Source organism: Delphinapterus leucas, chromosome 1 (assembly GCF_059928025.1).
Source record: "Delphinapterus leucas isolate spDelLeu-1000000601 "Yukka" chromosome 1, BTC_Dleu_Yukka2, whole genome shotgun sequence".
Lineage (NCBI taxonomy): Eukaryota > Metazoa > Chordata > Mammalia > Artiodactyla > Monodontidae > Delphinapterus > Delphinapterus leucas.
Genome location: NC_143129.1, coordinates 102,624,962 through 102,645,879, shown reverse-complemented (window position 1 = coordinate 102,645,879; position 20,918 = coordinate 102,624,962). Strand labels below are relative to the sequence as shown.

Sequence of the window (20,918 nt, the reverse complement as noted above, 5' to 3'; positions counted from 1 at the left end):
CATATTTCTTGTGTGGGGGATTTGTTGAACTTCTTGGATCTGTAAGTTTGTTGTTCTCACAAAATTTGAGAATTTTTTACCCATTATTTCTTCAAATAATTTACGTCTCCCTTCTTCTCTCCTTTGAGGACTCTTTATGTTAAGCCACTTGAATTGTCTGATGCTCTTTCAAATTTTTAGATTCTTTTTTCTCTCTTCGTTTCTTTTTGCATAGTTTCTATTCCTGTGTCTTGAAATTCACTTATCTTTTTTTCTGCCATGTCTCACCATCCATTAAATCCATTGTCTGTATTTGTCATCTCAGACATTGTAGTTTTAATCTCTAAAAGTTTGATTTGGATCTTTTTCTTTTGTTTCAATATTTTCCATGTCTTGACCTAACTTTTTGAACATATGGAATGCAGTTATGGTGACTGAAATCCTTCCTTGTTTACTAGTTGAACATCTGTGTCACTGCTGGGTCCATTTTCATGGATTGATTATTCTCCTTGTTATGGGTTTTGTTTTCCTCCCTCTTCATTTGTCTCATAATCTTTGTTTGGATGCCAGACATTATTAATTTTACCTTGTTGGGTGCTGAGTATTTTTGGATTCTTATAAATGTTCTTGGTCTTTGTCCTGGAATGAAGTTACTTGGAAATATTATAGCCTTTTGAGTTTTACTTTTATGATTTGTTAAGCCAGTCTAGAACTATGCCCTTTCTAAGGCTCATTATTCCCCACTACTGAAGCAAGATCCTTCTGAACTTTCTACCCAGTGCCTCATGAATTATGAGTTCTCCCAGTCTAGCTGGTGAGAACAAGCACTGTTCCTGGTCTCAGGTATTTTTCTCAGAGACGTGCACTGATCAGTACTCTTCTGAATACTCAAGGGAGACCTTTGGCAGATCTCTGGAGTTCTCTGTGCAGCTTTCTCCTCCTTATCCACAACTCTCATCTGAAAACTCTAGCTGCCTTCGTCTCCACAGATTCTTAGTTCCGTCTCCTCAACACAGGAAGTCAGTTGAGGTCTGCCTGGGTTCCTTCTCCCTGTGCCCCAACCTGGAAACTCTTTCAAGGTAGTAAGTAGGCAGGGACAATTGTAGGGCTCATCTTGTTTACTTTCCATGTCTCAGGGATCACTGACTTTTCTTGCCTGATGTCAGGGTCTTGAAAAATCATTGTTTCATATATTTTGTCTGTTTTTTTTGTTTTTGGTGGTGGTTTCTTTCTTTTAGGTTTCAGGGAGCGGGGTAAATCCAATCCCTGTTATTCCATCTTTGCCAGAAGCAGAAATCTCAGTCCTTTAGGTCTCTGTTTCCTCTGTGTGGAATGCCCTATTCCAGATATCTGTGTGGTCAACTCCCTCACCTCCTCTTTCTGTTTAGCAGTTTTTTCTTGGATGCTGGACATTGTGAATGTTCTGTTTTTATCTCTGGATTTTGTTGTCTTGCTTTAAAGGAGTGATAAGTTTTTATTTTAGAAGTCATTTACATTATCTGTGGATCACCTTAATCCTTTTGAGGCTTGTGTTCAAGCTTTGATAGGATAGGTTTATAGTAATTTTTACTCCAGGGCTACTTTAACCCTATTACTTAAGACATGACTCTCTTGAATACAACAGGTGTTCAGCAAGGTCTCTTAACTCTGGCTGCTTAAAAATTGTAATGTATCCCAGGCCTGAGTGAGCTCTGAAAATTGTTCAATTTACAGCTCCCACTAGTTGTTCTTTTCCCAGCCTTATGTAGTCAAACCCTACTCATGTACAGTTTAGTATTCAGGCAGACTCAAGATGACTCTAGGTAAATTCCTGGAACTCCGTCTCTGCATAGCTCCCTTCTTGTCATACTCTGCCCTGAAAATTGCAGTCTCTTCACCCTCCGAAACTCTAATCTCTGTCTCCTCAACTCAGTGAGATTACTATTCTTGCTCCCAGTGTCACAGTCCAAAAAGGTCCCCTAGTCTGATAACTAGAAGGTTCATAGAAATCATCCTTCTCTCAGGCATCACAGTCCTCTCTACCTGTTTTGAGAACAGTTGTTAATGTAGTTCTTTTAGTTTTTCATCAGAGGGCAAGTCCAGTACCAGTTACTCCATTATGATCAGAAGCAGACATCTTCAGAAGGATATTTTTAACACACAAGATACGTCATGTCACTCCTGCTTAAAAATGTTCACTGGCTCATTTCAGTCAGTGAAGAAGCCAAAATACTTACAATGACCTTTAAGACTGCATGATCTGGCTCCCCTGTTACCTTTCTTTCCTTATATCCTACTATTCCTCCCACAGCTTATTCCAATGTAGCCATGCCGACCTTCTTGTTATTTCTGGAACCACCAGGCATGCTTCCATCCTAGGTCCTTTGTGCTCTCTGTCTCCTGTGCTTGGTCAGCACTTTCTCTCCATGGCCATGGTGAGCCATAAGGCTCTCTCACTTCTCTCACTCTCATTGAAGCCCTTCAACTTCTCAATAACCATCCTATTTAAAGTTGCTACCGTCTCCTCACCATCACTCCTTTCCCTCCTTTTTCTTACACTGCTCTGATTTTTGTCCCTTAGCATTTATCCCTTTCTGCCATACTACTTTTTCTTATTTATTTGTCATGTCCATTGTTTAATGGCTGCCTTCCCTCATTAGAACTCAAGCTTCACAAGGGCAGAGATCATTGTCTTTTTTGTTCCTTATTACATCATATGCACTCAGTACGTCATTTTTTATTACTTTGTTGGATGTTTAATAAATATCAAAAGTATAAATATTGCTATACTTCTTTCTTCTCAAAAAGTTCCTTAAGCTTAAAGATTATAACCAGCAGAACTAAATTTCCCTGCCTTCATCAGTTATTATTGCCCATCATTAATTAAAATGTTACACCCATGTTTAAAATATATATGCCTGAATTTCTAATAGACTTCTAATAGAATTTCTATAGTCAGAATTTTCACATCCTAACAATTATAATCAAGGTTTAAAGTCGGCCTTGAACCAATAAAAATTTTTCTTTCATAATGAAGTTATAACTGTAATGTGTTAACTTTTTTTCCTCTTAGGGCAAAATACTTGTAATACAGTACAGAAATCTCAGATATATTTTAAAAGAAATAGCCTAACTAAGGCAAAAGTGAGAATGTTTTGGCTTTCAGAATTCCAAGAAGGGCTTAAGTAACTAAACCATGAACAGTAGGTTTAGAGGCAGTAGCATGCTGGAGTTGCTGGTGTTGTCTCACAAGAGCTGATCATGCATATCTCTTCCCAGTTCCACGTTCAGTGATGCCATGTTGGTAGCTTGAGATGGACCATGGTGAGACTTGTTTCCTCCAGAAGTCAGCAAACACTGCAAATCAGGGTTCCTCACCACTCCTACCCCCGTCCCACTCAGCTCCACACAGCCACTTGTCAACCCTCTATTACCACATCTCTGGAGTTGAGCCCACATCAGGAACAACTGGTATCAGGGGCTCAAATGCCTCTAGAACTGTTAGAAATCTGAATTCTGCCACTCTAGAGGTTGACTTCTCTCAGGGAAGACTGGCTTGCTCTACCTGGTAAGATAGTGTCCCATGATACCTCCCAACTTTTACGTACTATCACAGACTCTGATACCACAGAGAAACTCGCTTTCTCTGCTGCAGTTTGAAAAATACCAGCGAAAGTCTCTAGTTAGATGCTCACCTCTGAGCAGTTCAGGAAGTGGAACAGAGGTAATTGTGGGGAATGGAATCATGTAAGAACTTGCATATCCCAAAGTAGCCATGCGACTAGGAATCAGTTTCCAGGAGAAGAAGAGAGGGACAGTACAGAGCAGACAGTTCTATGGTGTTTACTGTATGTTAAAATACAAAATTAAGCTAAATTGAAGTGCAAAGTGGTTCCAGAGCAGCATTAAATGTTTGGAGTTCTTTTAAACATAGTTGAGAAATCATCGTTGTATAATACTTTAAATAAAACATCTTTTTAATGTGGTAACTTAAGTCCTGCAATGAGTTTATTAAAATGTGCTTTTTGTTTAGGGTTTGAACTACAGTTCCGATTAGGCCCAACTTTACAGGGAAAAGCAGTTACTGTGTATACAAATTACCCATTTCCTGGAGAAGCATTTAATCGAGAAAAATTCCGTTCCCTGGAATGGGAAAATCCAACAGAAAGAGAAGATGATTCTGATAAATACTGTAAACTTAATCTTCAACAAGCTGGATCATTTCAATATTACTTCCTTCAAGGGTAAGTCAGGCGTTCTGTATGTGAAAAAAAGAAGTTTATTTATTCTATAACTTGAAGTTATCTAACTTGTAAAAAGTTACCATATGAACCATGGCAGTCCAATTTTTACAGGGCTTTCCTGAGATGCAAATAGAATATGATCATTCAGTTTCTAGGAAGTAATTGTAAGCTTTTATTGCAACTTTTAAAATGATTTTATGTGCCTAGAAATATATTTTTAAATGGGACAATTTACTTTCCAATTAGAGTCAGACTATTAGATGAGAATTATTTTTCCTATCATTAATTGAGAAGTTTTTGTTTTGTTTTTTCCTTAGAAATGAGAAAAGTGGTGGAGGTTACATAGTTGTGGACCCTATTTTACGTGTTGGTGCTGATAATCATGTGTTACCCTTGGACTGTGTTACTCTCCAGACATTTTTAGCCAAGTGTATGGGACCCTTTGATGAATGGGAAAGCAGACTTAGGGTTGCAAAAGAATCAGGTAATGTCAGCTTTCTTTCTTTTCTTCTTCTTTAAAATAAATGTAACTATCTTCTGTGATACAGATGTCAAAGGCTTTAATTCTTTTAATTTCATTCCTTAGTACATTTAGTAACAAAAATAGAACTGTATGAAATTGTTGTTACTTGACCATTTTTAACCTACAAAAATGGCAAATTTTGTTGTTCAACTGAATAAATTAAGGAACTCTATGACAAAATAAGATTATTATTGTTCCTAAGACTTTACTTTGACGTATAAAAATTAGTAAGCTACCAGAATGTGTTGGAAAATACATTATCATGGACTTCCCTGGTGGCGCAGTGGTTAAGAATCCGCCTGCCAATGCAGGGGACACGGGTTTGAGCCCTGGTCCAGGAAGATGCCACATGCTGTGCAGCAACTAAGCCCGTGCGCCACAACTACTGAAGCCTGCGCTCCTAGAGCCTGTGCTCCTCAACAAGAGAAGCCACCGCAATGAGAATCCCTCGCACTGCAATGAAGAGCAGCCCCAGCTCGCCACAACTAGGGAAAGCCCTCACACAGCAATGAAGACCCAACGCGGCCAAAAATAAATAACTAAAATATATTATCATTATATATAATTTTAATTCAACAAGCCTTGATTAGTGGTCTTCCATGTGGAAGTCATGTGCTGCTATACATACCAAGAGTAAAATGAAACTTAAGGTGTATTTTACTCTTAAGTAAATGGTAATGTTAATTTTCTACTTTCGACTTGAACATAGAGTGAAGAAAGAAATGAGAAGTTCACTGACATAACTAAAACAGAATACAAGTACTATGGAACATTAAAACTAGGAGAAAGGGCTTTCCTGGTGGCTCAGTGGTTGAGAGTCCGCCTACCGGTGCAGGGAACACGGGTTCGTGCCCCGGTCCGGGAGGATCCCACGTGCCGTAGAGTGGCTGGGCATGTGAGCCATGGCCGCTGAGCCTGCGCGTCCGGAGCCTGTGCTCCGCAACGGGAGAGGCCACAACAGTGAGGCCCGTGTACTGCAAAAAAAAAAAAAAAAAAAACAAACTAGGAGAAAGATGTACTGATATACTTGCATAGGATATATTTTCTACATATAAATATATCAATTTAAGAAATATAAATTGAACCCCTAATAGTAACTAGGCATTGTGTGTGATTTTTTTCAAATACATCATCTCATTATCCCTATCTTGCATATGAGGATACTGATAATCCTGAAAGATTTAAGTAGACTTGCTTGAAGTCACTTGTGGTACAGCTAGGATTTAAACCCAAGTCTTTAACCCCTTCTCTGGTAGCATGGTTGCCTTGCCATTTAGAATTACTTATGGAAGTTTAACCTTACATTTTGCTTAGTTTTAGGTATGTTTTTTCTTATAGTGGTCTTTGTTTCTTTTCTTGTGTTGCAGGCTACAACATGATTCATTTTACCCCATTGCAGACTCTTGGACTATCTAGGTCATGCTATTCCCTTGCTGATCAGTTAGAATTAAATCCTGATTTTTCAAGACCTAATAAAAAGTACACCTGGACTGATGTTGGACAGCTAGTGGAAAAATTGAAAAAAGAATGGAATATTCTTTGTATTACTGATGTTGTCTACAATCATACTGGTATGAGCTTCATTAACTACTTCTATTAATTTTAATGAGAAAATTATATTCTAATTATTTCATTCCTTACTGTTTTATATAACATAAAATTTGAAAACACGAGTGATGATTAGGTGTCCTTCAATTTAAAAATCACTTTATACAATACCACTTTTTTTCTTTCAAAGAAAACAGTGTTAGTTGAAGATATAATCAATATGTAAGTATTTTACATGTGATGATTATAAAAACAGGAGTGTGATCATAGAAAAGACCACATATTTCAATTTACAGTATTAATACTTTACAGACCAACTAATGAATCTATATAGCCATAGCTCTGTTACTATAGCATATATTTGAAAAAACTGAATGGTGTTATTTGAAGAGAAAATTATTGGTAAATTCTTAGAACTTAAATTTGAAAATTGTATCTTTTACATGTTAAAAGATATTATTAAAGTTAACCTGTTTTGGGTCCCAGGATTTCTTACCAGTATACAAATCTATAAAAATGTATCAGAGGTTTCCAGATGCTGATCCTCAGGAAATGACTGCTTCCATCAGCTATCAGAGTAACTGGGTCTGGAGAAGCCTCTGGCCCTGATCAGCTTTCAGTTTAACCCAGTGTACCTTGCAGATGCTCTTTTCTGTTTGCCATGAGGTAGAAAAGTCAGGAAACCACTGACTTACTTATGTAAACAACAGGAATTCCATGTGGTACAAAACATTTAACAACAACAAAAATCTCTGGTGTGTGTGTCATAAAATTGTTTTCCAAGTAACCATAGGAACTATGAAGATGTTCAAAAGCTCAAAGATTTGGTTCATCAATATAGATAATAATCTCTAATGATAATAATAAACAATCAAAATTAGGCAAAGAAATAGGAACATTCTAAAATTTGTTTTTTCTGCATGCACCTGGAAACTAAGCATCAGGGTCCACAGTGAAAACTGCCTAATGTCTAAGAATTCAGTATTCTTTGCTTGAAAATTTGACGTTATTGATAACTACTTTGACATCTTTAATACTATTCACATCAAATTTATCAAACCACATAATGGCAGCGTATGAATTATGATATGGCTTAGGCAGCTGTAACAAAAAGACAAAAATATAGTGACTTAAGATTTAAATTATACTTATTTCTTATAAAAGATTAAGTAGGCATTCCAAGACTGGTGTGGTAGCCAACCCATGATAGGGAACGAAGTTCTTTCTCTCATGCTGCTCTGCTGTCTCCAGCACTTTGCTTCCATCTCTTAATCAAATATGGCCCCTCCAGTTCCTTATATCACCTCTACCCAGTGGCAATGAGGAAAGGGAAGTAATGTCTTTTAAGGGCATGATCTGGTGTATATATCCCTTCTGCTCACATTGCACCAGATGGGATTTTGTCTCTTGTCACACCTAGCTATAAAGGAGCTTGCAGTGTAGTATTTTGTTTGTCAGCCATGTCCGTCGCTGAACCTTGAGAGTTCTGTCACTAAAGCGACAAAGGGAGTGTAAGGTTTGGAGTACAGTCACAGACTGTCAGAGACTGTATTTGCTAAAGCATTTGAGAGATTCTGTGTAATATAAAAGAAGTGAATGTTGCTTCCACCTTGCATGGAAAGTGTTGAGTATCATAATGTCCTTTCTATGATATAGGTTTTCATTAAAAAGTTACTATCCAGGGAAAGTCAACTTCCAGAATGGCACTGTTAAGGGCTTCACAGACCCTCTACCTTGCAAAACAGCTGTAACTGTTGAAAATTATTTTTAAAAAACTAAAGTCTCCAAAAATTGTCCTAAGGGCATTCAGCATGTGGAGAGACATTTATGCAAGAATATGTACTAAACCTCAGAAAGAATAGTGAGAGTCTGTGACATTTGAACCACAACCTGCTCCTCCCTCCCTACCCTTCCCCAGTCAGAGTGATGATAGGTCTGTTCCTAGCAGGTGCTGCCAAGGACACCAGGCTCCCTTTCTCCCTGGCTCCCAGTCTAGGGCTGTGGTTGCAAGAGGCAGGCTTCCAGCATTTCTCATTCCCCCCTTTCAACACTATGTTACGGAAACTATTCTAGGCAAGAGCAGATGAGAGGCCTGGGGCTCCCTTCCTCCGCCCAGCCCCCACTCAGAGAGAGAAAGTTCTACTTCATGCATGGCAGGTCAAGAATACTGGACCCTTGCTCCAGCTTGCTTGTGGGGTCGGGGTTCCACACCTGGAGGGGAAAGCCAAGAAAACCAGAGGCTCCTACCCCTGCCACCACTGGTGGAGCAGTGACACAGGTGTTCTGCCCCCCGGGAAGAGATGTGCAGTAAGAACAGAGTAAGAATGGAACTGACTTTCTTTGGTACATAGCATGGGAAAGTTCAAGCCTGTGAGCACTGTTGAAAACAATGGAGACTTTGGTGGTAAACAATCCAAAGGAGGCTGGTATCTTCATGAGAGCAACATGCTAAACCATAGGCCAGCTACTGGTCTAACAGAGAGAACCAGGGAAAGAGACAGCTAACGAGAGCCTTCTTGGGGTCAGAACAAGCCTCAAAGACAGGCCTCAAAGACTACCCATGCCGAGGGACCCAAATTTAATTGGATCATATTGCAGTGCAATTTATGCTCCAGAATATTATCAAAAATAATAGCACAGTCAGCCTGAGTAACAGCTCCGGAGAGAAATAGCTGAGTGTGATACTAACAGAAGCAGACAGCTTAACAGATTTCAGGGAAAAAGACACTTAAGAGAGCCCTGCTAAAAACCACCATCATCCCAGGCTGACTACCCATAGCCAAGGCTGCACCCTCTGAGTCGCAGCATCAGAGTCTGCACACTGTGGGGGAAATAGACTTCCCTAAAATAGTCCAGACAAGTCACAAACCAGCAACCAAAAATACCTGGAGGGGATGGGATCAGTATCCAGAATTGCTACAACATACTATCTAAATCACCAATACTCAACAAAAAATTGAGACATGTAAAGAAACAGCAAAGTGTGGCCCTTATGCAAGAAAAAAACAGGCAACAGAAATCACCTTTGAGAAGTCCTAGATGTCATACTTGAAATAGACTTTCAAGTTTACTTTAAAGCAAGTATTATAAATGTATTTAAAGAATCGAAGGAAACCAAATTAAAGCAGTAAAAGAATATATTATGATGATAGCCCATCAAAGAGGGAATATCATAAATAGAAAGTTTTAAAAAGAGCAAATGAGAATTCTGGAGTTGAAAAGTAAATAACCAAAATGAGAAATTTCACTAGAGCTGTTCAGCAGCATGTTTGAGTGAACAGTGACTATGCAATCTAAAGAACAGAGAGAAAAAGGATAAAAATGAACAGAGTTTCAGTGAAATGTGGGACATGGAAACACCAGAAGGAGAGGGAAGAATGGAAAAAAATACTTGAAGAAATAATGGCTGAAAACCTCCCAACCTCCAACATTAATTTACACATCCTAAAACTCAGGGATCTCCAGATAACATAAACAAAAGAGAGCTACACTCAGACACATCATAGTAAAAATTTCGAAAGCCAAAGATTTAGGGAATCTTGAAAGTAATGTCTTGAAAGGCAGAGATTATCGGAGTCAATTAAAAAATAAATAAATAAAACAAGATCCAATTATATGCTGTCTACATGCCACACACTTTAAATTCAAAGATACAAGTAGGTTGACAGTAAAAGGATGGAAAAAGATAAACCTGAACTGGTTAGTTTAGGAGTTCCCTCTCTGACTGCTGCAGAGATGGCTCAGCCTTGGGCATACACAAGGTCTTCCAGACTGCCAGAGGTGAATGGGATTTCTTTTTAAAGTTGGCTTCCTAGAAGTCACCCTAGGTCAGAGTGTACTTCGTTGTTCACTCGGTGTGCCTGCCTCTCCCAGAATGAAACTAACCCCAGACTGGGAGGTAAGGGGAGAGGGCATCTCCCATCTTGGCCACACCTGCCTGGAGTAGAGCACTGGGGTAGAGCTTCCATAACACGTGGTTCGTCGGGTGGGATAAGGGAGCAGGTTGTGGTTCAAGTGCCACAGACTCTTGCTATTCTTACTAAGAATTAGTAGGTTTTCTTGAATAAATGTTTCTCCATGTGCCAGGTGCCCTTAGGACAATTTTCAGAGTCTTTCTTTACTGTGCTACTCTGGAAGTCCATCTTTCATTTTTAATTTTAATATGTATTAAGACATAGTTTGGAGTTTAACTCCTCTTTCATATAGAATGAGAAAAAATACTTTTATTACCTAATGTTTAGAATTCTTTCATTTTACACTTGATTTTGTTTCATAAAATTGAGATAAGAAACAAAGCTTCAGGATTTTACCATGTAAAAAGTTGGGGTTGCCTTAGTATTTACTCTTAATAAACGAAAATCCAAATTGGATATAATTATCATGACATTTTTCTCTTATATAATCTTGAATTTCAATGACTATGATGATAAATCTTGGGAAAACTATCTTGATTCAAATTTGGAGAATTATCAATTTAACTTTTATTACAACATCTCTGCTTCTTATGTATTTTGTCTATTAAATAAATACTAAGTAAATCAGTGACTTACTAAATGATTTATCATATACGTGAAACTAAAAATAATAATGATTTTAAAACTCTGTAAGGATTGTAATGGTTCTCAGCTGAGTGAACAAGGCATGACCACATTCATCTCAGCCATAGAGCAAAATGGTTAGACTGCAGATTCTGAAGAGACTTGCCCAGTTCTTTTTCTGGCTGTGTGACTTTTGCTGAGGTACCTATCTCAGGCTCTCATCTGTCAAATGAACATAATAGTATGTCCTATATCATTTGGAAGGGCATGAGGGTTAATAAATTAATGCACTTAACAGTTCCTGGCATATGGTAGGTATTGAATAATTGTTACTACTTTCATATACATTAACCACTCCTGAGCATGAATTTACAGGGCATTAGTCCATTTTAAAGATGAAGCAAAATGTGTCTAGCTTTTATTTGTTTATTAATAAATTAAAACAAATTACCTCCAATGTTGTAAACACTTGAAATACCTTGCAAAACTCCTGATTCTGAACTTACTGCTACAAATGGGTAATAAGATACAAGCTATACCCTTGTTATTTGAGTATATTTTTTTTAGCAGTTTCTCAGCCTCACTTGTATCAGTTTTATCGAAACAATATATCTTATTAACCTTTCAAGATTAGCTATACAAAGAGGCTGCCTATGAGAGAACTGAGTTTTCTTCCATCAGGATTGTCTAAGCAAAATTAAAAACAAAAGCAAACAAAAAAACCCTTTCTAGAATGAAGGCTCCGTGAGCACCTGAACCTTGCTCCCTTATTTGCTACAGAATATCTAGCTCCCAGAACAGTGCCTGGGATATATGACACTTTCAGTGTAGATGTATGTGGACCTATGAATGGATTTTGAGTTAACGTGCTGTCCCCAGGCAGTGCTATCATCACATGCTTGGGTAGATGTGCCTGGGCCTCAGCTGGAGTCTGGGCCAGTTTGAGAGATGTACTGAGAAGAGTGGGTGTGAGGAAAGAGAAGGACTAAAATGTAGCAAACCTCCCTCCAGGGCTTAGGGGAGATGAGAAGGAAAAGAGAGGGCACAAAAGAGAGAAGCAAAAATTTAAGGCAACCAAGATAACGACACCTTTTGAAAATCAAGGAAGAGGTCTTTTGTAAATCACGGAAGGACTAATCAGTAATGACAAATGTAGAGCTTGAAAGTGATGAAAATGAGAAAGTAACACCAAATTTCATGATTAGGAGGCTGGAGTAATCTCGGTGGAGCGCTGGCTGTAGAAGCAGACTGTAGTGGGAGAAGGAATGAGAGTGTGGGGAGAAAGTGGAAGCAGTAGATACAGGTTGGATTTTCAAGATGTTTGGTCTCGATACTAATAGACCCTGCAGAACTTAGAGAAATAACTGCATTTAGATAAGTTGTGTGTTTGTATTCTTAGCTTTGGGGAGATACAAGCATATTTAAGGATCTAGAGGAAGGAATCTCACCTCCCTCTCCCACTCAAAAGAAAAAAAAACCCACAGGAATACATGATATGTAGGAGAAAAAGATATAAATGACATTTTGCTTTCTAAGGTTAGGTAAGAGAGAGAACCTAGAGCTTAGGTGGGGCCGAAGGAGGGCCCTGTCACTCAGGAGACCAGAAGTAAAAAGGAGAAGCTCCTGGGGAAAGTAAATGTCAGGGGGCTCTTCTGCCCTAGAACCTAACAGCCAGACACTGCAAAGCCCAAACCAGAATTGAAGATACAGGTAACTTTCTGCTTTAATGAGGCCAGAGAACTTGAAGTCAGGGCAAAAGTCCAGTCTGCCTTAAAGGAAAAGATGTCCTTTAGGTTTAGAAGGAGCATTCCAAAATATAGTTCACCCAAGGAGCATCAAAAGAGGCCAAGGGGGCTTCCCTGGTGGCACAGTGTTTGAGAGTCCACCTGCCGATGCAGGGGACATGGGTTCGTGCCCCGGTGCAGGAAGATCCCACATGCTGCAGAGCGGCTGGGCCCGTGAGCCACGGCCGCTGGGTCTGCGCATCTGTAGCCTGTGCTCTGCAATGGGAGAGGCCACAACAGTGAGAGGCCCGCGTACCGCAAAAAAAAAAAAAAAAAAAAAGAGGCCAAGGACAAGACCCTTCTTAACTCCCACTGCAATAGTAAACAGTTTATACAATGGCATTAATAAATGTGTTGATCCTATTTACTATCAATTAAAAACTCTTACAACAGAAAAGAAAAATATATGGTGAAATAGATGATAGGATACCACAACCAAAAAATTGTTTTCATACTACAATATCGTTATAAAATATTGATATCTAATATATAAGAAAATGAGTGATAGATGTTGATATTTTATTTTACCTTTAAACTTAACTTCAGTTTAATTACATGGTATTCCTTTATGTTTCCTTTTTCTTTAAGCTACTAAAAGTAAATGGCTCCAGGAACATCCAGAAAGTGCATATAACCTTGTGAATTCCCCACATTTAAAACCTGCCTGGGTCTTAGACAGAGCACTTTGGCATTTATCCTGCGACATTGCAGAAGGGAAATACAAAGAAAGAGGAGTAGCTGCTTTGATTGAAAATGATCATCAAATGAATGTCAGTATGTATAGAGGAATACCACACTAAAGCAATAGCAGAATTTCTAAAGTGTAAAGTAAATGTGTGGTTGAAAATCATTTAGAACCTGTCTTTTAATATGCTAAATAATGTTTAATAAAAAGATTTTAAATGTGTATATTTTAACTATTGATATTTTTCAGTGCATTCGAAAAATAATTTGGGAGGATATTTTCCCAAAGATCCATCTCTGGGAATTTTTCCAAGTAGATGTTGACAAAGCAGTTGAGCAATTTAGAGGACTTCTTACACAAGGTACAAGATATACACTAGAATGTTTCTATCGATTTTAAGAAATCTAGTATTGCTCTTGAAGCGATAACTCTTCTCTTGGTTAACACATTATTAAATCTGTTATTATTATATGATATTTGTATTGTTTTTGATGCTCTAAAACTATGATTCTGGAAGCTATCTTAGAGTTAGCAGAGATATCTAAAGGGCATGTCATAATACATACTTATTTCCCTCGGGGACTGTTTCTTACACTGATTCCTTAGCACAATGCTCAGAATACTGTAGAGCTCAATATGTATTTGTTAAATGCATGAATGGCAGGTAAGTAGAGCAGAGTATTTCAGCTGCCAAAGACTCAAAACAGTCTTTGAAACTGAGAGATGTATGTCCTCTGTTGGCTAACATAGGAATCTTAACTGAGGTAGAGGGGCTTCTAGCTGATGGCGCCTACCATTAAGGCTACCTAACCACTAGTGAGACTGACTCAGGTACTAGCCAGTAGCAAAGATAAAGAAACAGATCTCCCTGACAAAGTAGGATAGAAAAAAACATGCTGAAAGGGAAATTAGGGTTTTTCGGAGGCAAATTAGAAAAATTATAAAGAATGTATCTTCAATTAGTATAGGACAGCCTAACAGCAAGGATCTTTGATGGCTAGAAATCCTCTTCCTCATCCAGAAACTAGAGCTTGCGTAGGGCCCAGAAATACTGCCTTCAAAGTAGAAATCAGTATGACCTGAGGCCCAGGAAGCCTAGGGTCAGATTTACTCTCTCAACTTTCACAATTGTGTAACATCTTAATACGTGAATTTTTTATATTAACTTTCCTTCATGTTTTATTTTACTGAAGAGCCTCCATCTCCCCTTCCCTCTGATGTTTATAAGCTGTATTATTTATTTGCAATAATGTGCAAAAATATAATAAATGGAATGTGTGTGTTCCTCTCCCCCAAAACCTACTTACTAGAAGGAACTATCAATTAATAGTTTCTTGTGTTTCTTTTCAGACTCTTTTTGAAAGAAATTCCAATTTTATCTAATTATATATATATAAATTATATTTGTAAGTTTTATATTTATATCTATTTTATACACACACAAATAAAACTATAGCATATGGATTGTTTAACAACTTGTTATTTTAGTTGACAGCATGATCTTATTACAGCTAATTATTTCTTTTAACCTCTAGATAGAATACACTGTTTTAAAGTACTTGAATTTCTTTAGCCTTTTAGATAGACTATTTGCAGTTCATTTCTCATTCATTCAATACGTATTTATTGAATCAACTGTTATGTGAAAGGCACTCTTCCAGGCGTGGGGATTCAATGGTGAACATAGTAGCAAGCCCTTGCCCTAGTAGAATTTATATTCTTATAAGCAGTACTATAGAAAATATATCCTTGTACATGTTATCTTTACTTGCTATGTGAGTAAATCTGTAGGACAAATTGTTAGACATAGAATTCATGGGTCAAAGGGTATACAGATTTCATGATAAATTTATGATAGATATTGTCAAATTGCTTTTCAACACAAGTTGTACCAGTTTACATTATCACTAACTATACCATCACCAATGTTAGATACCATTAATCTTTATAATCTTTGTCAATAAAGGAAAATATTCATTATTTTAATTTACATTTCTTTGCCTATTAGTGAAATATCTTTTCACATGTTAATTAGCCATTTATAGTTCTTCCATTAATTCCCTATTAATGTTCTTTCCCTATTTTTCTACTGGGTTGTTTGTCTTTTTCATATTGACTTATTATTCTTTGTGATTCCTTATTATAGTGGCCTCAAATATATCCTCCTAGTATGCTGTTGATCTTTTAACTCTTGTTTATGGTGGTTTTTCCCCCAGTGTAACCAAATTTTTTGATCTTTTCTTTTATGGCTTCTGATTTCACATTGTGCCTAGACCTTCAAACAGCAATCTATGTTTTCTTCTGATAATCTTATTTATATTTTACTTTTAAATATTTAGTATACTTGGAATTTATATAAAGAAGATATTTAACTTTATTCTTATTTTTAAAAATGATATTGAGTTGATAATCCATCCTTTTATACTGATTGGGGTACCACCATGATACTTCATAATGTATAATCATACACTAAATACACATGGACCTGTTAGCTGTGTTATTCCAGTGATCTTTTAGTCTACCAGTACTAAAGACTTTTATAATGTACACTGATTGTGTAGCTTTTTCTCTTTTTTAAACACTTCTGGAATTTTTCATGTATGTTACTCATCTGGATTAACCTCAGAAAATACATATTAAAATCTATTTAATTTTTATCTTAGTTTGTTTGGGCCTTTATAAGCCCTTGCAAAATCTTTTTAGAATAAGCCAGGTATTAATTAATATAAAATCAAACCCAGTGGAGGCAATCCTGTACCAATACCTGATTTATTAGGAACAAGTTCCAGAAGAAGAGTGAAAATTCCCCCCACAAAAGGTTTATTTACTTTTTTCATTTTTTATTATTATGTAAGAATATGCTTGTTGATGAAAAGGAAAACAGTATAAAAACAAACCTGTGTGCTTCTTTCAGAGAAAGTTAGGTTGTTAATATGACTTACTTTTTAGAATAGAAAGCAATCTTTGAGGAAAAAAAAGTCCTAATGTTAATGTATTTGGTAGCACCTGTGAAGAAAATTTGTACCATCAACATCCTTAATGCCCTAAAGAATATATAGAATAACTGAATGCCAACTGAGGTAGAAAGATGGGACTGAGATTGAACTGGTAGGAATTGCTGTGTTTTTCTTTTATAGTGTTTTTGGTTTTTTTTTCCTCAGTCAGTCTCTCTCTCTCTCTCTCTCTCTCTCTCTCTCTCTCTCTGTCTGTCTTTCCTTCCGTGTGTGTGTGTGTGTGTGTTAGATGGTGTGCAGGAGGATGGACAGGGAGGTAGGAAGGATGCTTATGAAATAAACATATGTTTTATTTTCCAAGAAAAAACTATAAACTAAAAATTTGAAATCAGTAACAGTTATAATCTCCTTATGCATATCTGCATTTAAGATATAATATTTTCTTTCTTTCAGAAAATAGGAAAACAACAAAGCCTGATCCAAAACAACACCTTAAGATTATTCAGGATCCTGAATACAGACGACTTGGCTGTACTGTAGATATGAACGTTGCACTAGCAACTTTCATACCACATGAGTATGTTTTATATTTTACTACATATTAAAGAGTACTATTACGTGTAAACCTTTATGGATAGTATTATTTTCATGCTATTGTTAAAAGCCTGAATATAAAATGAAAAAAAGTAATTCACCATAATTCTACTACTTCAAACACATGACATTTCCCCTCTTGTCTGTGTGCTGGTCCATGTTCCTATACATAAATGTAAAAATGTATACAGTTGGAAAACTTCTTCAGCCGTAATTAAGATCCTGATGAATATATTTAAAGTTTCTATGACCATTATTAGAAAATTTTTAAATGTAGAATTTGTAAAACCATTAAATAATGTTTGTATTGCTTTATCTGTTTCAAGTAATGGGCCAGCCGCAATTAACGAATGCTGCAGTTGGTTCCAGAAGAGAATTGAGGAATTAAATTCAGAGAAGCATCAACTCGTGAACTATCATCAGGAACAGGTTTTACCTACTTCTTTTGAACTGCTGTTTTTCTTTGAGTGTTAATACTGTTTCTTGTTGTTGTCGTTGATGTAATATAATTTCATGTTTTCTAGGCAGTTAATTGCCTTTTGGGAAATGTGTTTTATGAACGACTGGCTGGCCATGGTCCTAAACTAGGACCTGTCACTAGAAAACATCCTTTGGTTACCAGGTATTCCATTTTTGTTTTCTTCTCATTAAAGGTTAAAAATTGAAAATTGTATTAAACTCTTCAAATTAACCTAAATGTTTCCTTTAATGTGTGACTCAGTACATTTCTTAAATTGAAATAGAAGTTTTGATCTGGTAACTAAGCTTAATATTAATTAATTTTGTTAGGCACATCTTTAGTTAGAGAAACTATCATTATTATGAACCAATTTATAATCATTTACATTCATGTTTCTGGAGGACTGCATACTTACTAATAAATTCAACGTTAATCAAATTAAGCAAGCATTTAGTTCCTTATACTTTAAGTAATGTACAACATAGATTAGGCAACTGAAGTGTAATAAAAACCTTTGCAAAATAATGTCAATACCTCAGTGATTTTCTTAGTAATTTTATGAGATTTTTAAAGTTATTATTTAGAATGTTAATCAGATATGCTATAATACTAACTCAATTTCTCAAATCCTACTAGGTTTACTCAAAATGTCTACTGACGATTTTTTTACCTATATTGCAGTTTATTTCCCATAAATGGTGTCAAACTAATCTTTTCTATTCTATTCACTAGGGAAGAAGTTTAATTTTAATAGTGCTAATTCACATTCTTTCCAAGGAGTTTCTCTGTATGGATTTCATACTTGATTGTATCTCCCTAGATATTTTACTTTCCCTTTTGAAGAAATGCCCCTCTCCACAGAAGAATCTATGATTCATGTCCCAAATAAAGCTTGTTTTCTGATGGCACATAATGGATGGGTAATGGGAGATGATCCCCTTCGAAACTTTGCTGAACCAGGTATATCATTTTTGTTAACTTCTCTATGGATAGGGAAATAAAAGTTCACGGCAAGCTCAAAATATAAATTGTTTATTGATTTTCCCCCCACTATGCTAGTGTTTTTAAAACTATTTCATTACAGATGCCAGAGGTGCATACAGTTTGAGAGAGAAGAGAAGGGATTGACAGGATGGGATTCACCTTCTTCTTTTCCTTCCTTTCCCTTTCTACCCCTTATCTCCTCAAACAGAATAGCTTTTATATATCTATTTTATATTGTGGTTCTGCCTAAGAGTTTATTTGGGCAACAATTTATTGCGTTTTTAAAAGACATTTGAAACCTCTATTATTACAACTACTTACTATAAGAGATATTTTCACTCATTAGCCAGAGGAGTATTTAAGGTATTTGAATGGCAGTTAAACTAGAAACCAGTTGTTTTTAGATTCCCTCTCACTTAATACTAGCATCTTATTTTTCTACAGCTATTTCATTGCCAGGAAGAATTTTGCAGGGGACCTATCAATATATTTATTTTTTAACATTTTAGAATTAGAAGCCTGTTTTAATGACATTAAATTTAATTCAGAAATCTCATTTTTAAAAAAAAAAAGAGTGTAGCTTTGGATTTAAGTATCTCTGCCCTCTCCTTTCTAACCATTCTAAATGAAAAAAGATATTCTGCTCTACACCGTGGATTTAATGTAACCTATTGCCAAAAATTGGTAGCAAGGTGGAGATGGAGCTTTAAATGTTTTTGGTAGAACTATAGCTTTAAAGGCCTACTATTATTGTTTTCCTTCAAGAAGTAACTTAAATTTTTGCCATTAAGCACACATTTTTAGAAGAGACAATAAGGTACAATTTTAGCAAAATAGATATGAGATCCAAATTACTATTAACTTTAAAAAATTTTATCCCATGCTATTTTAGATGTAATTTTAACCTATATATGGTTTGTGTTAGAAATAGTAAATGTGTTTTAAAAACAAGTTTTTCCTTGAAGTAAATGTTTTCATTTTGTTTCTCAAACCATTGAAAGCAAGCTCCTTTCTTAACAGGTTCAGATGTTTATCTAAGGAGAGAACTTATTTGCTGGGGAGACAGTGTTAAATTACGCTATGGGAAAAAACCAGAGGACTGTCCTTATCTCTGGGCACACATGAAAAAATACACTGAAATAACTGCGACTTATTTCCAGGGAGTCCGTCTTGATAACTGTCACTCAACACCTCTTCATGTAGCCGAGGTACAGAAAAACAATTCATCTACATTAAGAAAAGAAATTCAGTATTCTCTCCTAGCTTTCCTTAAATAGAGTATACAAATATATGTTTTCTTTTGCTAGTTGGATACCAACATTGATTTGGTGGTAGTATTTAACACTTGCATAATTTGCATAGTTCTGACAATTTTTTGATGCAGCTGTTATGGAGTACTGGGCTATAAAATGTTTGAGTTAATATTTTTATTTTAAGTTAGGGAAGTACATTATATTGTCTCTGATAATACACACACAACCATATTGCTGTATATATATTATTAAAATATTCATATTTTAATATTAATATTTTAACAGAATTAATCTTAATATTTTAATATATAAATATTAATTTGTCTTATTCTTGTTATTTTTAGGTTGCTTTCAATACATTAGTAGCCGCTGTGAAGTTGAATAGCTTTTCATATTATAATGATTATTTAAACCCTAACATTACAGCATATTGAAACTATCTTAGCCTCATTGATTCAATTTTTATTAATTGTTTATAAAAATGTAAATGTAAACATAAAAGTTTTCTATTCCTCTTTGGGTTTTTTACAGTAACTTAAGCAATGCCAACACTTACAGCATTATCTTTTACATTTTGCAGCTTTGTAAACACTTCAAATTTTCATTCTGTTTATAAGATCTTTGATAGTTTTCTAGTCACAAGTTAGTGTTCTTTGGAAATGTGTGCTTATCTGAAAAACATCTATTTCTATACTTTTAAAGCAGTATTATAATGTATATGTTTCAAGTCCTGTGATGAAAAATTGATTTGATTTGGAAGAATTTAATGAACATTAGTTAAGGTGGTAGACGTTTTTTAGCTTCAAAAAATGGCAGAGGATTTTTTGTGTGTGCCTTTATAGCAACATCAAAAAAAAATACACTTTTAAGATTGTTATAACATTATGGCAAAAGTTAGAATATTAAAATTTAATTTGCTTAATTTTAAGTTACATAATCCTCTAGGATCTTACTTGATAGAATTTCAAGTATTTTATTAGTCTTTGTGTAAATGTTATGTTAAAAAAAAACTTTTTGGAACTGATCTGATTTCTGATTAAGAGTTTTGGGGGAAAAAAGAAAAAAAAAGAGTTTTGGGGAATTCCCTGGTGGTCCAGTAGTTAGGACTCAGTGCTTTCACTGCAATGGCCCCAGTTCAGTCCCTGGTCAGGGAACTAAGATACTGCAAGCTGCAAAGCATGGCCAAAAAAAAAAAGTTTATTATCATCTGTAGGAAAAACTGGCTTCAGTCTGGTCAGACCTAATCTTTGCAATAGCTAAATGATTCACCAGTAGGGAATTTATCATGAATAGCTTAGTCAAGTGCCTGGAAATTAATGGTGTGATTAGAGGTATTAAAAACAAACATAAAACGGGGGGAAATCCTAGCAGAACTGCAGTGTTATGGTTTACA

The 20,918-nt window shown here is 35.9% G+C and overlaps 1 protein-coding gene across 2 annotated transcripts in view; it reads left to right on the top strand.

Annotated features, from left to right (window-relative positions):
* The window catches only part of AGL (amylo-alpha-1,6-glucosidase and 4-alpha-glucanotransferase), an 83,262-nt gene that overhangs the window by 8,231 nt on the left and 54,113 nt on the right, over positions 1 to 20,918 (top strand). For both annotated transcript variants that reach the window (XM_022584250.3, XM_089922361.1), the window contains 10 exons: positions 3,992 to 4,202; positions 4,520 to 4,686; positions 6,093 to 6,296; positions 13,184 to 13,365; positions 13,530 to 13,641; positions 16,688 to 16,811; positions 17,155 to 17,257; positions 17,353 to 17,450; positions 18,109 to 18,248; positions 19,293 to 19,480. In XM_022584250.3, coding sequence (XP_022439958.1) covers positions 3,992 to 4,202; positions 4,520 to 4,686; positions 6,093 to 6,296; positions 13,184 to 13,365; positions 13,530 to 13,641; positions 16,688 to 16,811; positions 17,155 to 17,257; positions 17,353 to 17,450; positions 18,109 to 18,248; positions 19,293 to 19,480 — 1,529 coding nt within the window. The remainder of the gene's footprint in view (positions 1 to 3,991; positions 4,203 to 4,519; positions 4,687 to 6,092; positions 6,297 to 13,183; positions 13,366 to 13,529; positions 13,642 to 16,687; positions 16,812 to 17,154; positions 17,258 to 17,352; positions 17,451 to 18,108; positions 18,249 to 19,292; positions 19,481 to 20,918) is intronic.